The 17,962-nt window shown below is 42.8% G+C and overlaps 2 protein-coding genes across 14 annotated transcripts in view; one reads left to right on the top strand and one right to left on the bottom strand.

Moving 5' to 3' along the window:
• The window catches only part of PUS10 (pseudouridine synthase 10), a 97,018-nt gene that overhangs the window by 77,830 nt on the left and 1,226 nt on the right, over positions 1 to 17,962 (top strand). For 10 of the 12 annotated variants that reach the window (XM_038396716.2, XM_038396715.2, XM_043511959.1 and 7 more), the window contains 4 exons: positions 29 to 146; positions 1,569 to 1,711; positions 3,584 to 3,683; positions 8,631 to 11,081. In XM_038396716.2, coding sequence (XP_038252644.1) covers positions 29 to 146; positions 1,569 to 1,711; positions 3,584 to 3,683; positions 8,631 to 8,669 — 400 coding nt within the window. In that variant the 3' untranslated portion in view covers positions 8,670 to 11,081. Of the gene's footprint in view, positions 1 to 28; positions 147 to 1,336; positions 1,712 to 3,583; positions 3,684 to 8,630; positions 11,082 to 17,962 lie in introns of those variants that run through there. The other 2 variants (XM_043511958.1, XM_043511962.1) reach the window with 2 other exon arrangements.
• REL (REL proto-oncogene, NF-kB subunit) overlaps positions 9,804 to 17,962 on the bottom strand; it is a 45,270-nt gene continuing 37,111 nt past the window's right edge. For both annotated transcript variants that reach the window (XM_038396712.2, XM_038396713.2), the window contains exon 10: positions 9,804 to 17,003. In XM_038396712.2, coding sequence (XP_038252640.1) covers positions 16,174 to 17,003 — 830 coding nt within the window. In that variant the 3' untranslated portion in view covers positions 9,804 to 16,173. The remainder of the gene's footprint in view (positions 17,004 to 17,962) is intronic.

Here is a 17,962-nt window from a genome sequence, read left to right as displayed (position 1 = left end):
TTATGTGTGATTCATTTCTTTTGTTTAGAGAGGCCATTGGACATATGAAAGAAGGAGAGGAGGAAAAGACAAAGACCTACAGTGCCTTAATATGGACAGATAAAGCAATAGAGAAGGAAGATATTGCACTTCTAGATGATATGAAGGTATCTGTATTTTTCTTGCTTTTATAGAGCACCTGTCTCTTGGTAGGTAGTGCATGTGTCTCTCTTTTTCTCTCTCATCGTGTTTTATTGCTCATGGGTTCCTCGCACCCTTTTATTCTAGGGCTTATTGTATCCACTCTCCCATTTGCCATTCCTCTTATGCTGTTAAGTCTACTCTTTCTTACCACACAGTCACTGTTGCTGTGCTTCTCCTTCACCCAGGATGACCAGTTATTAGCCTACTCAGAGACAGATGATGTGCCAATTAACAGACAGCACAAAGTGCTTCTGGAGGTGGAAGTCTCTCTACCCAAGTGCTCTTCGTGCCGTCTCAAAATTGCGAAGGGTAGATGAGCAAAACAGAGGAGGAGGTTAAAACAGACCTAGCAGCTACAGCTTATCATAGAATATCAGGGTTGGAAGGGACCTCAGGAGGTCATCTAATTCAATCTCCTGGTCAAAACAGGACCAATCCCTAAATGGTCCCCTCAAGATTGAACTCACAACCCTGAGTTTAGTAGGCCAATGCTCAAACCACTGAGCTATCCCTCTTCCCCTTGTTTTGTCCAGCCCCAGTTAAAGTCACTTTGGTGACAGTCACAGCAAATAAATCCACGTTCAGATGGCAGTGCAAAATCATGCAACCCAAAGGTCTGACACAAGTATTTTGAAGTAAAGAGAATGTAGTGGTCGAATAAGGACCATGTGTCAGTCGGTGAGACACATTGTGTTGAGATCTACTGGCTGGTAGAATTCCCATTTCTGTGTTCAGGTTTTGTAGTGTTGGAACATTGGCCTAAGAGTCTGATAGCAAGAGCATTCTCAAGTAGAGACGACTGTTACTTAGTTTTTACTCCAAAATTTGTGTGTTTTGGCTTGAAGTATTAAAATCCATGAGGACAATTGGTGCTCAACATTTTTTTTTATCACACTAGAAAAAGATGCTTCTCAAATCAATGCCTCTTTTTGTAGAGGAAAGCTCTTTAAAGAAATGTGATGAAATCTTTGGTCGTCTCAGCTCTGCTTTCTAATTCTTATTTGTGGAGGGTGGGATGCCGTTTACACAAAAGCCTTTAATTTTTTGAGAGTGCCCTGAGGCTCTCATTGAGTTTGTAAATCCTGGAGTTATTTCAGCCAGAGACTATGGAGATTTCAAGGTTATTATGCCTCTGCATTTGTGGTTCCACTAGCTTGTATCAACCTGAGGCCTTCCCAATAAGACTTTAAAAGATAGCTGCCTCCTTTTTTTCTTTGATATACTTGGAGGAAGACTGAAAGAAGAAACACTTCTCAGAAGATCCTTCAACTACCAGAATATGTTGTTAAAAATTGTCTTGTATGAAAAGAAAAAGCTATATATGTGTTAATTTTGTTTGTGCACTGTGTTGGACAGTTCTTTATTTGTTTTAAATTCTCCAACAGGAATTAAAGATTGATCAAAAAACACCTCTGCGGGTTCTTCACAGAAGGCCTTTAGCTGTAAGATCTCGTGTCATTCATACCATGAAATCCGAGTACATAGATGACCATCACTTTCGCCTGCATCTGAAAACTCAGGCAGGGACGTATCCTTTAGACCTACTGCATGATCGATTTTAGAAATAGTGTATTGTTATCATGGTCAGACAGATGGTGTTTTCTTTTGCAAGTGCTAGTGTAGTCTGTGTATTATAAACCCCTGATTTTTCAGCAGTTCATATATGGGGTTTTAAGGGTTTTTTTAAAGTTTGCTTTGAGCTGAAATGTACAAGTTACAAGCTCAGAAATGCAATTGGTATACTTTGTTTTGCTTCGTAACAAAAAAAAGCCCCTCATTATTTTCAAGATACAGGAGAGCAACAAATGTATAGATATATACAGATTTCAGGCCCTTTATCTGTAATTTAAAAATGGAGTGTTGCAAGCCTTTGGCATATTCTAGACTGGGATAAAGATTTGTGCATGTTATATGCCAATTGCTGAGTATTTTTGCCTGTATTTTCACTGAAGTCTTCAGTGGTGATTTGAGGGCAGCATTTGGCTCTACATCCATAGTATACCCTAAACACTCAGTTTTTTTTGTTTTCTTTTAAAACCTGTCAGTATTGAAGTTAAGTATCAGACATGGCCAATAGTACTTTTCAGATGATTTGGGTAGTAGCATTATAAATATGCTGTGTATTCTGAATGGATGTGTTAAAAAATTCTCAGTTTTGCCTGAAAAACACTTTTTAATCCATCCTCTTGGTTCTAGTTCTTATACTGGCCTCCAAACACTGTGTGAATACCAAGAGTCCTATTCCAGCTTCCACTGAATCAGCGGAAATGTGTTTCATCCCCTAGACAGGGGTGGGCAAACTTTTTGGCCTGAGGGCCACATCGGGGTTGCAAAACTGTATGGAGGGCCAGGTAGGGAAGGTTGTGCCTCCCCAAACAGCCTGGCCCCCGTCCCCTGTCCACCGCCTCCTACTTCCCACCACCTGACTGCCCCCCTCAAAGCCCCCAGCCCATCCAACTCCCCCTGCTCCTTGTCCCCTGACAGCTGCTTCCTGGGACCCCGGGACCCCACCCCCTATCCAACCCCCCCGTCCTCTGACTGCCCAACCCCTATCCACACCCCCGCCCCCGACAGGCTCCCTGGGACTCCCACGCCCTATCCAACCCCCCTGCCCCCTTACTGTGCCACTCAGAGCAGCATGTCTGGCAGCTGCACCGCTCGGACGGAGCCAGACACGCTGCTGTGCTACCCTGCAGGAGTGCGCAGCCCCGCTGCCCAGAGCTCTGCCCACGCAGCGGTGCCACTGTGGAGGAAGGGGGGCAGCGGGAGAGGAACCGGGGGCGAGCCTCCCCAGCTGGGAGCTCAGGGGCTGGGTAGGACCATCTCGCGGGCTGTAGTTTTCCCACTTCTGCCCTAGATGCAATGGAGGGCCTGGGGGAGGTTCAAGATATGTAATTAATTTGTATTTGTGAGTTTGTTAGATCCTGGGTTAAATGTATTTGTTTTTATGTTTTAATATTTGCCTAACACTTAGGTTTTAAGAGTCTGTTTAAGGAAAGTTATCAGTATGACTCACTCATTTATTATCTGAAAAATAGTTATATAGCATTTTTTAAATGAAACTGTTCTAATGACTGAATATTGGTATGTAGTATCGGTTGCTACTTACTGTAATGGGTTTAGAATTTAGCAAAATGTCACTACCCAGTTTAAAACAAACAAAAGGATGGATTGTGAGGTATGGTAGCTTTCAACTTTAGAGCTAGATCCCAAAAGCTAAAGATGGCAACAGCTCCCACAACTGATTTTTCAAACCACTTACACTGTATCTTGGATGAGGAACAGAAATAGATTTTGGTATTTCTGCTTTGTGTTTTTTGCCATATCCTTTTCACCTTTCTACATTAATCAGCTCCGGCCACGCAAGGCCCACACTTACTTTTCCTTAAGCAAGATCTAGTTACATTAAAGAATTTGTACACGGCGATTTTGGAAGAACAAAACCCAATATTGGCTTCCTACTTAAGAGAACTGCTGACATTCTGGAGCTGGATGTAGAGGTAAACTGTTCATAATATATCAGGATGGCCAAACGGCGGCTTGTGAGCCACATGTGGCTCTTTTACAGTTAAAGTGTGGCTCGTGGAGCCCCCCCCCCCCATGGACGCCCATTCTCCACCTACCAGACTGGTGTGGGCGGAGAGCTTAGGGCTACTGCTCTGCAGCACAGTGGTGGGGCTAGGGGCTTCTGCCGGAGATGACTGGTGCCCTTGAATCATGCCAGCAGGTATGACTCCCTTACCCTCAGTGGCCCCTCCCTGCAGCTCCCAAGTGTTAGCTCTGCGTGGAGGGGCAGTGGCAAACAGCTGGGAGCTGCAGGGAGAGGCCGCTGACTCTCCCCATAGCCGGCCGCAGCTCCCAGCTTGCTGGTTCCAGCAGCTGCTATGAAAAAATCAGGGTGGGGGGAGGATATGACTCCACATCCCGTCCCCCCACATTGCTTCTGGCTTCTGCCCAGTGAAGAGGGAGGTCTTGGAGATTCAGCCTGGCGGGGCATGTGTGCTGGGATTCGGGACTTCCAGGGCTCGGGGCTGAAACCCCACTCCTGCTGAAGGCACCTCCCAGGGTGCTGAAGCCATGAGACAGTCCTGCAGGGAGTGGGGAAGCCCAGAGCCCGAGCAGGTGCACCCCGGTTCTCGAACTTCTGAAGATTGTCATATGCAGCTCGGAGGGTCAGTAAGTTTGTCCTCCCCTGTAATATATCCTATCTTGTGGTCAGCAAAGCAAATGCATTTGTAAGGGTTTGTCTACACATGAAAAATAATCCAAAATAAGGTACAGTATGAATTTAAAGCAGATTAACTATTGCAAAATGGATTAGGCTCCTTTGGAATAAGGCAGTCTTATTCCAAAATAAGAGCATCCACACATGGAGTTGATCAGGATAGGTATTCTGGAATTATGCCTTGTGTAGACAAGCCCATAAGCTGTATGTATAAACTTTCTTGCTTTGGCCTAATTAACAATCCTTACTGCCATTAATGCAAAATATGATGTTAATACAAAATAATCATTAAAATTTTAAACACATCATTGAGCCATATGCTCCGATGATGTCATAGATGTCCTTCACTGACGTCTTCGGGGCTCACCACTGGAGCAGGAATCTGCTTACCTGGAGAAGGGTCTCCTGGATATATCATGCTTATTAAAACACTGGCTTTATAATGTTCATCAGTGCATGGTGGAGTGTAGTTTAGCAATAGGGAGTTTTGCTCTGTGTATTAAGTGTGCCATACCCTCTCCCTTTAACAGAACTTCTGAAAAGTAGGGCTGCATCAGAAATAAGAGAAATGTAACCTTTTCTATCAATGCCACTGATTCAAATGCAACACTGGATAACATCTGACTCCTTGCTGGTAGCCTCAGCTTGGTTTCTAATTGACACCTATCCATATTACAGTCTCATTACCCCGATAGCAAATGGGCATGAAGACTAAATTTTTCTTGTACCAAAAGATGGTCCCTGCAAATCAGGAGTTAGACATATTGGTAGGGCAGAGTATGGGAGGAAGCCTGGGCTGTACCAGATCTTAGGATGAAGGGAAGATTTTGCAAGTATTAAAAATCAGGCATGATCACTAATTTCACATTAAAAAAGAAAAGAAGGAAATAGAAAATGACTTAAGTTATCTGATTCCAAATTCTTAAGGCTCTGTCACAGAATAAATACACCCAGTTGTCTGTTTAGAATCCTGATAACAAATCTTTTAAATTATAAATGAATTCCTGGTGTCATTGAAATTAGTAGGAGTTTGGCTGCTGCCCGCAGTGCAGCCAGGATTTCACCCAGACATGTTTGAGGAACTACACGCGTGCTACAAATTTTTAATTCTAGTGTCATAATGAGTATTGTTATCTGACTACATATATTGTAAATGTACTTAAGAAAACGGACTAAAATAAGTTATTTGGTTTCTGGAATTTCAAATGGAATTGCTGAAATATAATTGTAAAAAGTTACTGATACTGTGGGGATTCTGCTTTCCTAACATTTTTAACTGCAGAGAACAGCATTGGCTTGGATTTAATATTTAAACAAATGGCTGCAGTTTAATACTTTTTTTAATATGAGGCTGCCAGCATCAGGATTTTATCTTTGCTAACTGTATCCCTGTAAAGGGGAGTGGGTGAGAAGGAGCCTACAAAGACAACTGCTGAACATGAGCAACTAATGCTAGACTGCAGTTGATAAGCATTGTGCTCTCGCTGAATGGTGTCAGTGCAATTATTGCCCACAACTATGAAAGATGGCTGGGGACTTGAAAATAATTAGTCATTTTACTAATAATGGATTTTAGCCTAGCCCAAGAACCTAATCTTTTTATGAAGATGTAGATTAGGTAAGGAGTAGGTATGATTAATTTAGGCAATCTTGAAGCCAGGGTGTTTAATGTGCCATCATTGTGACCCCTACTTGACAAATGCCTGATGCTTCATTAGTGACGGATGTGCTGCTTCGGGAGCAGAGCTGGTAACAAGTTTACACCCAAAGGGAATTGGCAACGGGGCCTCTGTGAGGCCAGGAAGAAGAATAATCCTGATTCCATTACTTGTTAGACGTGCAGCTAATAAAGTATGTGTCAAATATAATTTGTGCATTTTGACCAGAAGTAATGATGACTTAATCATCTGACCTACATAAAATCAGCCACCTTATTTTTTGAATGAACTATACGTGTTGAGGAGTCGTATTTGGGGAGTGATCAGACTTTACTCAAACACTGCCCACAGTTCCAAACTCCATCCTCAATCCCATAAAAGCTGGATGTTTCTGCTGTATTGATCAGCAATAACAATAGTTATTAATTATATTTAACTCACCCCAATCAGCCTGAAATACTGTTTAGAGCTGGCTGGCTGCAGCCTCAGACCAACATCACTGCATGAGGTCACACTTAGAAAAGCCTAGTGTAAACTGTAAAGGTTAAAAGCTTTTTGGCTTTTTCAAAATGCAGGTGTATACTCTGCAGAAGCATATGGGCCACCAGAGAAATGCAGATACCCCATGCCCCTATGTACTAGCTCACTCCATCTTCTTCTTGTTTCAGAGTAGCAACCGTGTTAATCTGTATCCGCAAAAAGAACAGGAGTACTTGTGGTGTCTTAGAGACCAACAGATTTATTAGAGCATAAGCTTTCGTGGGCTACAGCCCACTTCATCAGATGCATAGAATGGAACAGTAAGAAGATAGATCTATCTTCTTACTGTTCCATTCTATGCATTCTATACATACATACACACACACACACACACACACAGAGAAGGTGGAAGTTGCCATACAAACTGTAAGAGGCTAATTAATTAAGATGAGCTGCTATTAGCAGGAGAAAAAAATTTTTGTAGTAATAATCAAGATGGCCCATTTAGACAAGACAAGTTGACAAGAAGGTATGTATTGTAGACAAGTTGACAAGAAGGTGTGAGGATACTTAACATGGGGAAATAGATTCAATATGTGTAATGACCCAGCCACTCCCAGTCTCTATTCAAACCCAAGTTAATGGTATCTAGTTTGCATATTAATTCAAGCTCAGCAGTTTCTTGTTGGAATCTGTTTTTGAAGCTTTTCTGTTGCAAAATTGCCACCCTTAAGTCTTTTACTGAGTGGCCAGAGCGGTTGAAGTGCTCTCCTTCCAGTTTTTGAATGTTAGGATTCCTGATGTCAGATTTATGTCCATTTATTCTTTTGCATAGAGACTGTCTGGTTTGGCCAATGTACATGGCAGAGGGGCACTGCTAGCACAGATGGCATATATCACATTGGTAGATGTGCAGCTGAACGAGCCCCTGATGGAGTGGCTAATGTGATTAGGTCCTCTGATGTAGCGCAAGTAGAATACATTGATGACATCTTCATCATCTGGACCCATGGAAAAGAAGCCCTTGAGGAATTCCACCAGGATTTCAACAATTTCCATCCCACCATCAACCTCAGCCTAGACCAATCCACACAGCGGTACATTTCCTGGACATTACCGTGCTAATAAGCGATGGTCACATAAACACCACCCTATACCGGAAACCCACTGACTGCTATACTTACCTACATGCCTCCAGCTTCCATCCAGGACCCACCACACGATCCATTGTCTACAGGCAAGCTCTAAAGATACAACCGCATTTGCTCCAATCCCTCAGATAGAGACAAACACCTATAAGATCTCTATCACATTAGCCACATCAGCAGGGACTCGTTCAATGTGATATATGCCATCATGTGCCAGCAATGCCCCTTTGCCATGTACATTGGCCAAAATGGACAGTCTCTACGCAAAAGAATAAGTGGACACAAATCTGCATCAGGATTCCTAACATTCAAAAACCGGTAGGAGAACACTTCAACCTCTCTGGCCACTCAGTAAAAGACTTAAGGGTGGCAATTTTGCAACAGAAAAGCTTCAAAAACAGACTCCAATGAGAAACTGCTGAGCTTGAATTAATATACCATTAGATACCATTAACTTCGGTTTGAATAGAGACTGGGAGTGGCTGGGTCATTACACATATTGAATCTATTTCCCCATGTTAAGTATCCTCACACCTTCTTGTCAACTTGATTATCACTACAAAAGTTTTTTTCTCCTGCTGATAATAGCTCATCTTAGTTAATTAGCCTCTTACAGTTTGTATGGCAACTTCCACCGTGTGTGTGTGGTTTTTTTTTACTATATGTTCCATTCTATACATCTGATGAAGTGGGCTGTAGCCCACGAAAGCTTATGCTCTAATAAATTTGTTAGGCTCTAAGGTGCCACAAGTACTCCTGTTCTTCTTCTTGTGTTATGCTGCTTTGCCATGTCTTTTTAAGAATTTGTTCCCCTTTTGTATTAAAGTTATTCTTTTGTTAATATGCAGAATGCGCTAGTGGCAAGTCTTTTCTAAAACACCAGCTCTCCTGATCTAGTGATTTTGCTTTCCACCCCCAACCCCCTTTCTCTTTTAGTCTGTTGATGTTGATTGGCCTCCAACCCTGAATGATTAGAGTCTTTCAAGCTGGGAAGAAGAAGAGTGACTTGACTCTCTTATCAGGAGCTGACAACAAATTGAACTGTGTACCATATGATAACTTGTTTATCCCCTGCAAAATATTTCTGTTGAACATTTGGATCATGTTGATCTGTCAGGTTTTTTTAATTGGCTTAAAAACTCAGGATCAGTTGATGCTTGTTCAATTAATTTGCAGCCTTATTGTAAATAAATTACCATCCCATGTAAAGGGGTCTCTGACAGGCTGATGTATTAATAGTAGTAAATGGTTTCTTTTAAAAAAAATATTTAGAGAGATGTCCAAACCCTGATCTTTGCAAGATATACCAAATATGCTTTCCTGAATACTGTTTGAAACCCTTTGATTGAAAAGAGAAGTTCCCCTCCATGAAACCACACATACCATATATCTAATTTTGTTCCTAACCAGAAAAAAAATGTAGACACATTTGTATCAGATACCATAAGCATAATCTTATCTAGATGTTTGTACCACTTCCCAGATCAGCAGTCTAATAGCCTGATCCTAAGTACAACAAAGACTATTCATATAAAGAATTTGTTCTAGTCTGATCCTGACAATTCTCAGTTAATATGGAATTCTGAAATCAGTGGGACTGCTCCTGGAGTGAGGTACTGCTCAGCATGAGTAGGGGCAGCAGAATCTGGCCTACAATATTTGCCCCATGTATATGTACTAGTGCTGGTTGGATTTTGACTATTGTAGGGGGAGGGGGTGACTATACCCAAAAATTCAGTTCAGAAATTCAGGAGGTGCCTCATGGGAGTTGTAGGTCAGGTACCTCATACTCCTATTCTCTTCTGTAGGCCAGGGCCCTGACCAGCCTACATCACCCATGTCTCCCCTCTTGCTGAGCCCCCATATGCAGCATGAGATGTAGTCTGGCTGGGGAAGCCACAACATGAAGGAGAGTGGGGACATGAGGTGCCTGAACTACAACTCTTTGAGGTACCATAGTGGCAGTACTGAATTGAAATATTTGGGGTTTTAGCTGACAAACATGTTGAGGTTTTTCTTGACATAAGCTGAAAATTCCCACAGAAAGTAGCCAGTTTTTTCTGAAAAATTTCATCTAGTTGAAAACTCCATTTTCCATCAGAAAAACAGTTTTAATTGATTTTTTTTTTTTATCAGCCCTAGGCTATACTTACTATGTTCATTGATTAATTTTATTATGCTACTTCTTTAGCATAATACTGGCAGGTCCAAGTTCCTCTGCAAAAGAGCCGTAAAAGTAGCCATCTGTTTGTGTTACATTTTGCGTGGCAGGATAAAGAGTTGCAGGTTTACACCACATCCCACTTCCTATACAAAAAGTGCAAGACAGATAAAAAGTTCTAAGTCATGATAGAATTTTAGCATGAAGTATAGAAAAGGTTTAATCTACAGAAAGACAGCTAATTCACTACCCCTATGGCTCTACCTGCAGTAGAAATGGTGAAGCTGTAGTGTATGTGGTTTTCTGGCATTTTTATGTCAGCAAAAACATGTGTGTCCGGTCTGGGCTACCAGTGGTGAATCACAAGGCCCAGATTTGCCACTGTAGCTGAAGCTAGAAGCATATGAAAACTTGTGTGTAAATTAATGAGCCCCCACTTTAATATGCGAGTGTGAAATGGCCTCACAAGTTGTAACCCAAATCACAAATTAAGAGGATTGCCTTACAACACATCTTGCTATATTTGATGAAATCAAGATTGAGTGAGTGCATCATAGAGCTGTTTCTACTCCTATGAAGCACAAAAAAAAAAAGATGAACACAGATTCAGGAAGAAATTAAGGGGATTTGGAATTATTAAAGAGGCTTTTTCTTAAAATGTTTCAGAAATATGACAGGTATTCTGCAAGACACATTGCTATTTTTTTATGTGGTGGGGGTGGGGGGAGGAACCGTTGGGTGGACTGTGCCCACTTTCCGTCAGGAAAGACTCATTAAATTAGTTCCTCTTCTCCACTATCTACAACATGTAAACATAGATGCAGGAGTTTAAAAGTACATTTCTGTTTCTTTCTAGAATCAAGAGCATAATTTAGGCTACAGATTTTGTTTCTAATATAAAAGTAACTATGAGCAAACGCTTCCAGCAGTAGTTGTCTTTGTAACTGTTCACATAAATGATCATCTAACACTAAGAAAGGAGACAATGTGAATGATGGAAAACATAAGAAATTGAATGCGCAAAAGAGAAACCCAGTGTAATTGTCTTGATTTCTTGAAAGAACCTATTGATAATGATTTCTAAATTCCAAAATCTATAGGGAAAAATTAGCAGGAATAGACATAGCAGATATCACACAACAGCCCCTCCTATCTGTTACAAAGCTAACAAGGCAAAACAAAAACAAACAAAAAAGAGAGCACACTGCTAGTGCTGTCTTAGTACAGAAAAACACTCTGGTCACCATTCTCTCCAATATAGCTTGTGCTATGGGAGCAATGAAGACACCATTTAGAGCTAGAGTATAGCTGGATGATGAGATTGTAAGAGCTATTTTAAATTATAGGGTCTAATCTCCCTTCCATGCATCTGCAGAGCTCCCAAAGATCCTGAATCAAGACAGGGCGTTCCCCAATACATCTGCATGGGGAGTGAAAGTAACTTAACGGACTTACTGGTACACAGAGTAGCAGGGGTCCTGGGCAAGGTGTGGGGGGGCGCCTCTGGGCCCCCGGAAGGGGTGGGGCTGAGGCCAGGGCCAGACTTCCCCAGTCAGCACTGCTCGGCCCACACCGCCGATTTAAAGGGCCTGGGGTTCCTGCTGTTGCTACCATGCCAGTGGTGGCCAGGAACCCTGGGTCCTTTAAATCGCCACTGGGCTCCTGGCAACTACCGTGCCAGCAGCTGGAGCCCTGGGCCCTTTTAAATCGCTGGGCCCCAGGGCAGCTGCTTTTGCCCCCCCAATCAGCGGCCCTGCCCATACAGGCGGCTGTGTACCAGCAGCCACTTTCTTACCGGTATGCTGTACAGGCTTACTTTCACCTCTGAGTATAATGCACATGAAACTAAGCTGGTGGCTAAGGTGCCTATACATGTAACCATCCAATCATGTTCATTGACTATGTAGTGAAAGTGATCACAAAATATAAAGAAAATTTTGAAAAGTTTATGTAATTTGTTTTGCAACTTTGTTAAAATCTGCAGGTTTAACAAGAAAATAAACCCTTCTCTCCTTCAGCCTGTGTGTGTGTGTGTGTAATTTACATTACAGAACTGGAACTAAAATATACTTTTATTTTAAAAACAACATCAGAGCAAAACTTACTTAACTTTACCCTTTCAAGTAGCGTCACTGAATTAAGGTGATGGCTTGTGTGAATAAAGGGAGCAGGATTTAGTCTATTATAGAAACTTATCAGATCAGAAATGTAACACACTGAAAGGAACTATGCAAAGAATGAAAACAAAAGTTGTTTCATACATTGCAACATTTCAGCCCAAAGACAGACAGCTTAGTGTGTGTAAAAAGTTATTAACATTGACTCAGAAGGAACTCTAGGCATCACTAAAAGTACTCATTTTCCCCATGTGCCCTAAACTTAATCTTTCCTAACAAAACATATAGCTTTTTAGAATCGGCTATTCTGTTCAGAATCTAATGTGGGGCACTGTTGTCCCTCAAAGGTCATAGGAACTAGGGCAGCCAATAAGAAAACTGACATTTAGCCCAGTATTGAACATTCTTACACTTGTGTGATGGTTCATTTAACTCAACAGGACTTGGTGTGGGAATAAGGATTTGTAGGATCAACTCCCATAAAGCAGAAGAAAAAGGTATGCTAAAATAACTAGAGTGGGTAATGTGTGGTAAATCTAGAGCGCATCATCCCTACTATTCACTACTCTAAGTGAAATGTCCCCTGGATCTTACATTTCAAACAATAGCTGTGCAGCTGCCCTCTGAAACACAGGCTTCTTGAAGGTGTCAAGGACACCCAACAACTGAGCCCCTGCAAAAATATCACGAGTCATTTTTTAGAAAGTAGGCCTTAGGCCTACACAGAGATTTTGCATGACTAACTAAACTGGTAGGTTTAGTAAAGGTATTCATATTTGTAGCTATACCAACAAACATCTTTGCATTGTAACTGCCTATACACTATGGTGGCATGCTGATTTAACTAAATTTGTTTTTCTACCAATTTAGGCAATCAATGCAAAAAGCTACGTAGAGATGCTGTTAGTGTACAAGTCACTTTAGGCTTCCCACTAGCCAATGATACTCAGCCATGGAAAATGCCTTAAAAATAAATTTACTAAATATGAACAAAACAAAAAACGTCTCAAGCTGATTTAAGCTTTTGGGGCCTCACATGAGTAGCCTCATTTAAGTCAAGGAGTATTGGAGGGGCTGAATAACTGTTAGGATCCGATCTTTTTTTCAATCTAATGTTCTTGAATTGTCTATGGGGACAGAGTATAAACACAAAACCAACTTATCTTGGAGCCAAAAAGGAAAACAGAGAGGTGAATTAAAATATTTAATTATACACAATAAAAAATTGTAGCAAAGAATTTTTGAAATAAAAAAAAGTTACTAAAATGTTAATTGAGAACTTTAAAGAAATTGATTGAACACATTTTTCAAGCTTTATATTTCCTCAGTCATGCTCTGTTTGGTTATTATACCTACAAATCACATGAAAAAATGCTGCTTGGTCCCTCTATTTTAAAAGTATTGCAAAAATGCTGACAACTAGCACATTGCAGCTCCTCTCACATTAGATTTATAGGAAGCACCTGTCCAAGCTCCAGCTGCATATATAATACACAGGGCCGTCCTTAGGGTTTACGGGGCCCAACACAGTATTATTAGACTAGAGCCCCTATGCTCTACTGAAGGCGGCCCTCAGCCAGCACCGCTGACCCAGTGTGTTGAGGTGGCACAGCCACCACTCCTGCCCACAGACCCCCCCAGAACCTCCCCCCCATTGCTGACACACACCATGCTTTGGACGCTGTGGCAATGGCTCAAGGCAGGTTTCGCGCTGTCACATGGGGGCTGCATCTTGCCAGAGCCCATGGCCCTCCCGCAGCCACTCACCATGAGCTTTTTGACGGAAGTACCAAGCAGTAATAACAATACATGTGTATGTGCATGTGACTGCGTGTGTAAGAGAAAATCTGTATTGAGAGTGACTCGTGAGAGGCAGAGTGTATGGGGGTGTGACAGTCAGACTGCGGGTGTGTTAGGGAAGTGTGAGAGACAATGAGCACACTGTCACTTTAAGTCCCAGCCCCCCCATGTGGAAGTTTCATTCCTCCCATCCTGGCCCCAACCCAGTCCCCCCGGAGACCAGGCTGTGCAGGTAGGCAGGGTCCAGGGAAGGACTCCACTCTGGGCAGCAGTGCGCCAGTAGAGCTGGAGGCTGGATCCTCAGCTGGCCAGCTGAGGAGGAAGGGAGGGGGTGGGGAGAAGCCCGCTGGCCCAGCACAGGCAAGGGGCTGGAGAACAGAGGATTCCAGCCACAGCCAGCCCACATAGCCGTGTATGCCTAGGGACAGCCCTGATAACACAATCTAAAAATATCTGCAGAAATTCACACACCTGCCCTGTATTGAGCATTACGACTGAAGGTGCATAAGCACCTACACCAGTGGCTTTCAACCTTTTTTCCATTTGTGGGACCCCTAAAAAATTTCCAATAGAGGTGCGGTCCCCCTTTGGAAATCTTAAGGCTTGTCTTCACTACCGGGGTAAGTCAACCCAAGTTACGCTGCTCCAGCTATGTGAATAACAAAGCTGGAGTCAACATACCCCAGTGTCTTCACTGAGCTGACCATAGACGCTCTCCAGTCGACTGCCCTTACTCTGTTCCAAGAGGTGGAGTGCTAGGGTTGACTGGAGAGCACTCCGTCGTCGATTTAGCAAGTCTTTACTACACCTGCTAAATCGACCCTCTGCATCAATTGCAGCAGTGTTGATCTCCCCATATTGAAGGCCAGCCCTTTGACCTAGTTTGCAGGTCTGCAGACCACAGGTTGAAAACCCCTGACCTATGCCCTTCAAATTATTGCTCTGAATCGGATTTATTTATTATTGCATCTGGGAGTCAGTAAGATCTGTTCTCCAGTCAGTAAATAGACTTATATGAGTTTTAAAAGTTTAGTGATGCCTTTGGCAGCGGAAGAGACAGTTTAAATAGCTTTAAAAAAAGTGAATGAGTCTGATTAGAGAACTTGATGCTATAAAAACCAAAACAAGATAACCCCAAAACCCCACAAAGAAATATCATTTATGGGCTAGATCCTCACAGCTGCCCGAGTTAGGCTTGACAACCTATGGGGCTAAGAGAATAGGGCACAGCCCCTCATTCAGGGTGCACATGGGGATCCTAATTAGCAGCGTGGAATGATTCTGGGTGCCCAGAGCACAGCATGTTTTGGCCACACCTTCCCTTTCCCCCTGTGATGCCAGGAGCTAGAAGTAGGGGGTGCAGAGGTTGCAATGCTAGCTTTATGGCACCCAGGACTCTCCTCAGCAAGGGGACTCAACTGCTTGTGTTTCGGTAGCCAGCTTCTCAACTAGCCCAAAGTCACCAGAAAGGAGGTGCATGTAAGAGGATTTGACCCAATATATTTTATGAAATTCAAAACAAACTGAAACCCCCAGAAGTGTATTCCTTACAGAACCAATCCCCTGCTACCATTCATAAAGCATCCAGTACATTAGAGTAAAAACAAAAACAAAACAATACCTAGAGAACAGTGCAAAACAGTTTTGCTTCTTTGTTCAACAATTCATGTCACACCATAGCTGCACTATTTAAGAATTCCAGGGAACATTCTAATATTTTTTAAATAGACCTAACAATGACATAGTCATTACCATTTTTAAGAATAAATTTGCTTTACAAGCAAACAGAGTGAACATATAAATGTAAAAAAGATCAGTGCATAAGCTAAGTTTAGCAATAAAAATGTATATATAAAAAATGTTGAGATAGCGCTGTCACGTAAGAAGAAAATATTAAGGGGACTAAATGGGCCACTGCTGTGCACCAGCAGGACAATTCCTGGGTTTGTTATTTAGCAAGTTTATATTAATTTTGTATGGAGCAACACCTGTTTGTTTCCAGCTAGTTCTTTCCCTTAAATTATATAAACTTGGCCCCTCTGAAGATACGTTTCCAGGGGTGAGCTTCTGCTGAGCGCAGGAGGTCTTTAGCACCTAGCAGCCCCCTTCACTACCCCTTTCCAACACTTTAAAAAAATTATATGGGATTCTTTTGACGTACAAATTCCCAAACTCTATTCCCTAATGTCGCCTTTACTGTTGTATCAATCCTTGATCAGCCACCCTAATTATAGTCTGGAATGTGCATAATAAGTTGCCCTGATAAACATTCCAAGAGGAAAAGTCAGGCTCCCACAGCAGTAACTATGAATATGAATATTCAATTGCATATCAATTGTCTGTCTCTGGCCACGATAGAAACTTTGGATACTGGTTTTCAGACTGACAGCAAAACAGAGACTCAGTGGTTGAAGCTCTGCAATAGAGCCTCTAAAGTGGCTCCAAAGGAGTTCAAAAGCTCTTCTTCACCTTGGGTCCCACCCGTGTAGTACTGGCTATTGGAAGCACTATTTTGATTATTTGGAATAAGAGTGCTGGGTGGCCTTGATTCGTTCACAACTTGAGGGTCTAGGAAATTGTACGCAGCTGAATTAAATGAGTTGGACTGTGAACTAAAAGATGAGCTACAAGAAGCTGCTAGAGATGTACTGGTAGAAGGCACCTGATGGATTTGCCTCCTGTGATCACTTGGATTTAAAACTTGATTAAATGATCCCTTTTCTACGTTCATGCTCATGCATCCCATTTCATCAGTCTCCATGTTAACAATGCTGGGTGCTGTGACATTTATGGTGTGAGCCTGATGCATGATGCTGCTATCAGACACATTCTGCATGTCTTGCTGTGACATTGCTGATGCTCCTAAACCATTTGTGCTGGTGAAATCTTGATAGTAGTTTAGATCCTTCTGATCAGTCCAGTTCAGAACATTTTCAGGAAGAGCTGAGAGAGAACTGCTGTTTTGTGCGTTAGGGTTAAGTGCATCCATCACAAAACTGTTCTGTGGCTGTGTATTAATTGTGTTGCCCGATGAAGAGGAGCACTGGGAATGCCAACATGAAGAAAGAGCTTCATCATGCTTAACCGGTCCCACGGCCTGCACATTTGTATGGTGATGTGGGATTGGATTTGAATTGCATGTGGGTGGGGAATAATAAGACGGAATTTGACCGGTGCTTACAGGAGTTCTCTGCAGTGGCATAATTGCAGTTTGAGAAAACATATTTGGTTCTGTGAAAAGGAAACAGTTCTTAATTAATGCCTGGTAATTATAAGAATGAAAAACATGGCGGGCAGTTCAAATGGTCAAGCCTGCCAAAGTGGTACAGCAAAAGCACTAAGCACAGGCTTAACTTTAAGCACATGTGCAATCCTATTGACATCAGTGAGATGATTCATGGGCTTGCAGTTAAGCACCTACTTAAGTGCTTTGCTGGATCAGGCCACAGTGCTTAGCACCTTGGAGGACAAACCCTAAATGTCCAACCTGCAGTTAGATTAGCTGTAAACACCATCCTTCTTTACTTGAAACGTGGAAGCTAGAGAAGCTTACAATAAAAAATATGGATGGCTTTGAGGCTGTATAGCAAGTACTCTCAATATCTTAGGGCATATCTATTCTGCATCTAGGAGCAAAACATCCAGCCCCAATCCACAGACTTGTACTAGCGAGGCTCATGCTAGCACTCTAAAACTAGCTGTCTAGATCAGGGGTGGGCAAACTTTTTGGCCCAAGGGCCACATCAGGTTTCCAAAATTGTATGGAAGGCTGGTTAGGGGAAGTGGAGTCTCCCCAAACATCCAGGCATGGCCTGGCCCCCACCTCCTATCCAACCCCCCTGCTTCTCACCCCGAGGGCTCCCCCAGGACTTCTGCCCCATCCAACCCCGTCGGCCCCCCGGGACTCCTGCCCCATCCACCACCCCCTGCTTCCTGTCCCCTGACCACTCCTGGACCCCTCACCCTAACTGCCCCATGCCACCTCATCCAACACCCCCCCCCATCATTCCTGACTGCCCTGTGGGACCCCTGCCCCATCCAACCCCCCTGTTCCCTGCCCTCTGACTGCCCTGACGCCTATCCACACCCCCAACCCCTAACCACAGGCCCCGAACTCCCCTGCCCTCTATTCAGCCCCCCCGTTCCCTTATTGCACTGCCTAATGCACCGGTGCCTGGTGGCGCTACAGC

The sequence above is a fragment of the Dermochelys coriacea genome, chromosome 3, assembly GCF_009764565.3.
Source record: "Dermochelys coriacea isolate rDerCor1 chromosome 3, rDerCor1.pri.v4, whole genome shotgun sequence".
Taxonomy (NCBI): domain Eukaryota; kingdom Metazoa; phylum Chordata; order Testudines; family Dermochelyidae; genus Dermochelys; species Dermochelys coriacea.
This window is presented reverse-complemented; position numbering and strand designations above follow the sequence as displayed.